General features: G+C 40.5%; 1 protein-coding gene across 3 annotated transcripts in view; it reads left to right on the forward strand.

Annotated features, from left to right (window-relative positions):
- The window catches only part of tesk1b (testis associated actin remodelling kinase 1b), a 30,305-nt gene that overhangs the window by 21,100 nt on the left and 244 nt on the right, over positions 1-8,961 (forward strand). For 2 of the 3 annotated variants that reach the window (XM_053629521.1, XM_053629523.1), the window contains 5 exons: positions 2,723-2,813; positions 2,985-3,068; positions 5,593-5,679; positions 6,745-6,841; positions 7,937-8,961. The exon at positions 7,937-8,961 is cut by the window's right edge and continues 244 nt beyond it. In XM_053629521.1, coding sequence (XP_053485496.1) covers positions 2,723-2,813; positions 2,985-3,068; positions 5,593-5,679; positions 6,745-6,841; positions 7,937-8,961 — 1,384 coding nt within the window. The remainder of the gene's footprint in view (positions 1-2,722; positions 2,814-2,984; positions 3,069-5,592; positions 5,680-6,744; positions 6,842-7,936) is intronic. The other variant, XM_053629522.1, reaches the window with a different exon arrangement.

An 8,961-nucleotide genomic window follows, 5' to 3' on the forward strand; every position in this document is an offset into this window, starting at 1 on the left:
ATATTCCACGTGCTCAACAGGAAGATGAATCATCTGAATTTCCTGAATATCATGAGAAGAGGACAATAGGGAGAGGGAGAAATGAATTTTTTTTTTTCGCATTCAGGGCTCAATATTAACATTTGTTCGGTTGGATTAGGCAGTCAGCACCCATTTTGTGGCCTCTCTTTACCTTTTTCAAGTTCAAGTGGTTTTATTGTCATTTCAGCCATATACAGCTGGTACAGTACACAGTGAAACAAAACAACGTTCCTCCATGACCATGGTGCTACATAAAACAACACACTAACCACATGAGACGACGCAGAACTCGATAAGATCTACACATTTTTACACACAGTGCATGTGCAAATGTGTGCAAACACTGGACAGTACAGTAACTACTAAAACATGACGAGGTACAGTAAGTGACAGTGTAGCGCCGAACAGTACACAGTTTTAGTGTGGAAGTGTCTGATATAACAGGTAGTGCAGAAGATAGGTGACAAGGAGTAACAATATAGTTTAAAAATGGTAGAAATGTAAACATAACATGCTATGACTGAGTATTCAGCAGATTAGCTTATGCCATATATGGACATAGCAGTTATTGTGGTAGCAGCCAGGTAAAATGTGTAATGGTGACGATAAATGCAATGCTATATTTTCATGATACACTAGCAACAAAAATACAACAGCGTCAATGCAGGAATGTCCAAATATTGCAGTGGGAGTGGGATGGTGTTCAGTTTTTGTTGTGTTTTTCCTCTTTTTTTTTTTTTTTTTTTTTTTTTTTTTTAAAGGAATGTTATGATTATAAACAAACCTGATACTGCACCAATTGAAATATTATTGTTGTACAGTAAACTAGGCTGCACTGTTTTTGCGCTAAACATGTTTTGGTGTGACTTGCTCTCAGGTATTGTGGGGGAAAAAATGAAAGTTGGTTTGTGGAGTCAAAATGACAACTATTAGTTAATGATGACACGAATAAAAGAAATTCACGGGGAAGAATCTTTCAGTGTTAAAGACTGGAATGTTGTGTGCAGAATACCGGTTAATGATTATGGTTAATACATGGTTTAATAAACGTGCTTAAAAGTGAGATTTTTGATGTCCTGATTTGTTTTAGAACAGGCAGAGCGGGAACGGTAGCGTCCGTGAACACGATTAATAGAGTGCATGCTTTCTGCGTAAATCAATGGTGTCTGTAACGGCCGTGTATTTGGTTACGCGGGATGATTAGTTGAAGTGAATTGCTCTTCGCAGAGATGATGTGTGTGTCTGATACAGGCTCAAGATTCTGATTCTTGCTCAGTGAAAGTTTAACAGTGTTCATTTAGGCCCTTGACCTTTACTTGTAGCGGCTGTCCTCACATTTCATCTTCAGACTTTCCCTTTGCGTTCAATTAGATGCATGCACACATTCAGCAGCCTCCACAGTGTATATAATACTGCTGCTGCACAGGCTGCTGTGTGTGTTTTGAGTGTCGCTCATGTTCCATTTCCGTTTTGTCTGTGTATAACTTCCTAATGTTTTTACAAGTGTGTGTGTGTGTGTGTGTGTGTGTGTGTGTGTGTGTGTGTGTGTGCGTGCGCTTACTTGCCTTGCCGTGGTTATTCTGCAGGAAATGTACTGAATCTTGTTGTTTTTTTCTTTAATATTTGTTCAGAGTAATTTAGTAATTTAGAGGTGTCTCAAATAACAGATACTCTTTCCTGAAGTTTGTGTCCCTGGTTGGTGGGTGTCCGTCCGTGTGTGTGTGTACGCATTAGGGCATTAGGAAAGACTTTTTGGAAAGCTTTCCTAATAAGGTCAAACTATTCCAGCGTGAGGCTGCAGACTGGCACTGTGCCTCCAGCAGCACTTCCCCAAACACTGTTTACTCTGCAGCTTTCTTATGCTGAAAACATTTTATTCATCTCTCTCTCTCTCTCTCTCTCTCTCTCTCTCTCTCTCTCTCTGTCTCTCTCTGTGTGACTCTATCTATGAATCTGCCTTCCTCTTTTGCCTGCTCTCACCTCTTTTACTTCTTCTTTTCCTACTTCTCTCTCATGATTGATGATGTTGCTGGATTTATTTTTATTCGGCGTTATTGAAACGGTCGAAATTATCTCTGAGGAAGAACCTTTCAGCAGATCCCGGTTGCCAGTTATTATGGTGGTTGTGGTGACGGCAATGGCGACGGTCTTGCTTCACTTTCCACACAAACATCTTCACAGATGCTTACGAAGCACACGTTAAGATCAAACTGCTGATTTTGCAAGTATATTTTGAAAAATGCAAAGAGATTGGCTTCTATAAGGGAACAATGATCCAAAACAGACCTCAAAATCCTGCATGAGCTACAACAAGCGATGCAAGCTGGCGATTTTGGAATAGCCCTCACAGTCCTGACATGAACACTGCCTGTAGTAAAATGTTCTACAAGGAAGAAAGGGTGAAATTTCGTTAAATAAGAATAGAAAATCTAGCTGGTAACAAAAAGCTTTTTTTTTTTTTTTATTTTTTTTTTTTTTGTACGAGTCCTGGTCATGTGAGGAGGAAGACTAATTAAAACGGGGATCCTCTGCCCCAGATTGTTTTTGATTAGCTAATTGTTAGAAATTCAGCTATTAGTCATGTATTTGACCTGTACCAAAATCCCTCTAATGCAGCCTAAAAATAATCAGAGTAGGCTGTAGGTACATGGGATGGCATTAAATGATAAAATTAGATTTTGCTTTCTTCCTGTATTTATAGTGATGGCGCACAGAAGCAGCATCTGAGCATCGTGGGCTCTCCGTACTGGATGGCTCCTGAAGTGCTCAGAGGAGAGCAGTATGATGAAAAGGTGGGATGAGTCATGATGTCCTGTGACAAAAGATGCCCTACGTTCTGTAAACCTTCTAAAAATTCTTCCATTTTTTATCACTGAAGGTTAAAAACTGAAACTTGTTATAACCCTTATGCTTTTATTCATTTTACTAAGCTTATTACCGTTGCTGTTTGTGTCTGTGTCTAGGTGGATGTCTTTGCCTATGGCATTATCCTCTGTGAGATCATCGGTCGGATTCAGGCAGATCCAGACTTCCTTCCCCGCACAGAGGCAAGTCAAATCTCACTACATGTTTCTCTGATTCAGAGCTCAGCTTCCAGCTGGACCTAGTGGCATCAGTGGGAAGTTCTTGAGAACATCAGCTGTATATAAAACCTTATATACACACTTGAGGTCATAAGTTTACATGCACCTTGTAGAATCTGCAAAACATGAATAATTTAGGCTATATGATGTTGAGATCTGTCTTTTCGCACTGAAGACGACCGAGGGACTCGTACACAACTATTACAAAAGGTGCAAACATTCATTGATTCTCAAGAAGGCAACACGATACATTAAGAGCCAGGGGGGTATAAACTTTTGAACAGGATGATCGGTGTAAATGATCATTTTGTCTTCTGGGAAACAAGTAGATATCGTATGTAGCTTCTGAAGGGCGGTACTAAATGGAAAAAAAAAAAAAAAAAAACACCTTTAAACAAAATAACAATTTAACAGTATGCACAATATAAATCTGAATAAAAATAAGGTTTTCTGTTGCTGTGTGACCTGTTCTACTGTGCATGTTTATGTGGTAAAGCAAAGGACTTTACCACATGACATGTCTCGCCTGAGCTTTATGACTAAAATTGGGTCAAAACCAGACCCTTTTTTAACCGAAAAGTTAAGTATGCGTTTTTACAAATGCTCTATTGATGGCATATTGTTCTTTTGCTGAATCCAGTGCTGCTCCTTCTCAGCCTTCAGCTGTAGTTGTTCTATTATCTGAACCCATGCTTGCATAATTCATCAGATTATTTTATCCAAAACAACACAATCCTATTGTCAGTGGAATGTTAAGCACCCACTAGTGATCCACTGGTACTAATGCGGAACTTTGTACTAGTGAAACACCACTGTGCATAAACTTATCCTTTAAAGCTGCATTATGTAACTATTTGGCCTAATGGAATGCAGAGGTAATCTCAGTCAGTAATCTCAGTCTTATATCAATAAGGGTGAACAGTTCAACTAATTTATCTTACCACAATGAGTGAAGGCATTTTTCCTTGATATATGATGTGGATCACAAATCTGTAGGTTTGACAGCAGGTTTTCTCATTAAACTCAGCAGTGTTGCATTTTTGTTTTTAATGATACGTTTATGTCTATCTACAAAAGTTAAATATTTAAAATGGAAAAAATGAACTTTTAGAAATTTTAAGGTTCAGTACAAAGTAAGATAAAGATGCATTTAGCTGCTTCTGGTCAGTTTTTTTTTTTTTTTTTTTTTTAAAGTTATAATATTGCAAATACCTACAGTTTCTAAGGAAAGTGTATGATGGAATTTGTCGTGATATCCTCTTATTTCACAGCTCTGACTGAAGGGATGACTGCAGTGTTTTACATTAATGTGCTTGTTCTAATACATTATTATTTCTATAGTAACAACAACAACAACATAGGGAATTGCAGGATAGACACTCCGCATGAGCAGATTTAAAAACGTGGAATTGTTAAGTTTTCTGTAAGGAGATGGCTATTTAGCATTTTTGGAAAGAGTCTCCAGTGTCAGCGATTTATAGACATCAGCGTTAAAACTGTTTATTGATATTTTTTTCCCAACATGAGTCTTCAGGATGAAGGACTTTTAGGTTTCTTGGTAACATGGCAAGCTGCATTTTTATTTTTTTATTAAAAAAAATCAAGAGAAAAGCAGAGATCTGTTTCGAGCTGCTGTAATATAGTGATAACAGGGACTAAATTGCTTCGTAGATGTTCCACGTCGTTACGTTAGTTACGCAACATTTAACTATAAATAGAAAAAAAAAGGCTAAATTTTCTTTCATTAATAAAAGGAAAGGTCGGGATTTTATTGGTATTGTTTCATGTTAAAGGATGCACTCTTGCACACCTAAATATTGGACTGTCTTGCACTGAGTTATGTTATGTAATGCAGGCAGTCTGATAAAGCACTTTTATTGACTTGCTATCTGATTGACGTCTGACTATGGCTGGATACACTGGAGAGCCAATCACATTTGCCCAAACCTGCTTAGTTTAGAATCCAGGACAAAGTTTACTGTTGATCTCAATTTTTTTTTTTTAAATCAGTGCTGAGAAACAAAAGTGTGTGTGTGAGAACCAAGTGTAATCTGGCTTTAGTTTTCTTCATTCGAACTCAGAACACCTGTGTAGTGTGTTTGGATATGCAAACTTTGTGTTATTCATGCGTGCGTGTCTGCACAAAAGCACTCTGAAAGTAGCCTTATTATTAAAGGTGTTGTCTCCCCCTCCCCAACAGTTATTTAGCATTAATTATGGATTCATTGTCGCATCAAATGAGAATCTTAAATAAGGAAAGGGCACTGAACCAATGTATTTAGTACCTAATTGTTGATTGTGCGCTCCCCTAGTGGATGTCTCTGTAGATTCTACGCGTGTGCAGTGCCCCCTAGTGGTGACTTCCATTACTACTACTACTACTACTACTACTGATGTTTCAAAAGTGAAAGTAAATGTAGCCTATTTTTTTGGCTGGGATTAGAACTGCTCTGTGATTTTGTGTATTCGTGTCTGTATCTGTGTGCAGGATTTTGGTCTAGATGTGGCTGCATTTCAACCTATGGCAGGAGAATGTCCCCCTCCTTTCCTCAGCCTAGCAGTCACTTGCTGTTGTGTAAGTCTATCCTTCTTCCTTAGACACGTACACACACAACATTTCCAAATCAGTACTCGCCTGCAGAAACACTACTACAGATGGGTGATGGATTAGTAAAGTGTCCACCACAAGCCACCAGAACAGCTTCAATACATCTTGAGATAAATTCTACAGGTCTCTGGAATGCTACTGGTGCAATGATGAACACCATTCTTTCAAAATACATTCCCTTAGTCCCTTAGTTGATGATTATTGTGAAGAGTGTTGTCTGACACAGAGCTCCAAAATCCCCCGTAGGGATTCAGTTGGGTTGAGATCTGGTGAGTGTGAAGGTCACAGCATATGATTTACATCATTTCATCCTCATTTAGAGAGCCCTTGTGCTGAGTGGATGGGGGCAGGAGTCATCCTGAAAGAGACCACGCCCATCAGGATAGAAAGGTTTCAACATGGTATAAAGGTGATCAGTCAGAAGAACTTTGTATTGAACTGCAGTGACCCTTCTCCTTAAGGGGAAAAGTGGACTCAACCCATGATAGCAAAAAAAAAAAATGCCCCCTATAGCATAACAGACACAACCCCCCCTCCCCCCCCCCCTTTGATTTGTCATCGTTCTGTAGTTTAATGTTTGAAATGTTTTGACTATTTGTTAGACCACATGATGTGAACATTGTTGGTTGCTTAAGCAAATACTTGTATTGTTCTCCGCTTGATATATCGCTTTGCTTGTAATTTCTCATTTGTAAGTCGCTTTGGATAAAAGGCCCTGCTAAATGAATAAATGTAATGATAATAAAAATCTTGTGGAGGAATACATACTTTTGTTATTTTATAGTTTTTATATTTAATTACTAATTGAGTTTATGTGAAAATGAAGTATACCTCTTTTCTTACCTCAGGTGACTGGCCACAAAGTTTAAGAAATGTCCGTTTCAATAGACTTGGGTTAGAGGGGTGTAAAATGTGTGTGTTGATTTTGTTTGAATATGTGAAGTTTGAATGACTTTTTTTTGTTGTTGTTGTTCTGGCAGATATAATGTCTACTCAGTTTAACACCTTGCCATCTTTTTTCCCTCCTCTTAGATGAAGCCACAGAGTCGTCCTCCTTTCTCAGAGATAGTGTACCAGTTGGAGAGAATCAGTGTTGGGCAGCAGGCGGAGCAGACAGGGCCTGTCGAGGGTGGGTGTGCAAAAATTATCTATACTCTGCCTTTTAAATATGCACTTTCTCAAGGATGAAACATTGTTTGGGTGGTGGGGGGGTGGGGGATTACTGAGTCATTATAAATGATTCCATGGTTTAACTTATGGTTGAGAGACTGTGTCTGTATTTTCACTTGTAAGGGACGGGGGCTTGAACCAGCTCGTTGGGAGACATTTATGGGTCCTTTTTGGAATGTCTGAGTTAGAGCTTCATGGGAGAGCAGTACTGAAAACTGTATAATTAGTCATTTGTGTCCCCCAGAACCAGCACTAATGAACTAAAAAGTGTGTACAGGTTCAGGGAGTTAGAATATATGGTCCAACTTGCTATCCATTAGCAACTTCCTAGACATAATCAAATTGCTGTGCTGTCATATTTAAAATTCTGTTCTCAGTCAAGGGTTTTAAACTAAGAGTTATGTGCAACTACACTATACGGCCAAATGTTTGTGGACACCTGACCATCACACCCATATGTGTTTTTTGAACATCCCATTCCACATTTAATCCCTTTGCCGTTGTAATAACCTCCACTCCTCTGCGAAGGCTTTCCACTAGATTTTGGGGTGTGGCTGTGTGGATTTGTGTTCATTCAGCTAAAAGAGCATTAGTGAGGTCAGGCATTGATGTTGCGTGAGAAGGCCTGGGCGTTCCAGTTCATCCCAAAAGTGTTCAGTGGGGTTGAAGTAAGGGCTTTGCGCAGGACACTCGAGTTCTTCCACACCCAACATTGCAAACCATGTTTTCATGGAGCTCACTTTGTGCACAGGGGCATTGCCATGCAGGAACAGGTTTGGGCCTCTTGGTTCCAGTGAAGGGAAACTGTAATGCTGTAGCATAGAAGGACATTCTATACAGTTGTGTACTTTCAATTTTCTGGCAACAGTTTGGGGAAGACCCACATACGGCCATATACTGTATAAGTATGTGTTCTCTGTATTGAGAGAAATATTCATCCAGACACTAATCTCCAGCACATGATGTCTACCTGATGATTGTGCAAAAATTTCACATTGATTTGCCTGACCTCTGTTCTGAAATGTGATTTTAGTTTTTTCTTTTCCATTTTCAGCAGAACCAGTTACGCCTAGTTCCAGGTCCCTGAGTGGGAGAAGGTCGTCTTTGGGTGCCATTGTGGAAGATCGGCTGTCCCTGGGTAAATCAGATGTGTTATCTCCTGTTCAGAGCACGCCGGCTCGCGTCAACCCCTTCTCCCAAAGGCACGATCTCAATGGTGGCCGCATTAAACTTTTTGACACGCCCAGCAAATCGGTCATCTCCCTCACCTTTACCCTGCCTCCACGTCCTGACCCGTGCAGCCCCACCCCCTGTAGGAAAGCCCTGCCCCGATCCCATAGACGCTGCCAGTCTCTGCCCTGCACAGCAGAAGACATCCAGGCATTAAGGAGTGTATCAGACGGTGATGCTCACGCGAGCATAACGCCTCCGGATGCTAACGAGACAACGGCTTGCGCTGTTAATCTTCCCAAAATGGACAGTGATAGTATGGTGAACATTTTCACAGAGGTTGAACATGATCATGTGTTTAGTGCTCACACAGATGGTCCAAATTCACTGGAGGAACAAGAGAATGAGCACATGATCATAAAGGACTCAATTCATAAAGAACTGGAAGAGGAGGAGCGCATGTTGGAGGAGAAGCTGAATGACTATACTCCTCTAGCAGACGACTCTGGTGTTCCCATAGATCTTGAGTTAACGTCCATAGATCGTCTGACAGAGGTGAGTGTAGAGGAAGCCATGGACTGTATCAGCTCCCCCGATACATCTTGTGATTCACCCAAACCCTTCACCAATGGCTGGAGACCCCCTGTATCAAACAGACCCCCATTTTTGCCCCCTTTACCCGATTTAGACAACAACAACAGCCCTGTGCAACCTTTAAATCTGCCAGTCAATGGTTTCCATGGTGTCACGACCCCTGTGACCCCTCCAGAACAGGATGAGGTTGTAGCGTGTTCAGGCTGCTGTCTGGCAGGATTCAGCTTTCCCTCCATGTGCATCCGTGGGACACCCCGCAACCCATATAAGAACTTAAACGGTGATTCTGCGACACGGGAGCTGCTGTGCAGAATG

This window comes from Ictalurus furcatus, chromosome 7 (genome assembly GCF_023375685.1).
Source record: "Ictalurus furcatus strain D&B chromosome 7, Billie_1.0, whole genome shotgun sequence".
NCBI classification, from domain to species: domain Eukaryota; kingdom Metazoa; phylum Chordata; class Actinopteri; order Siluriformes; family Ictaluridae; genus Ictalurus; species Ictalurus furcatus.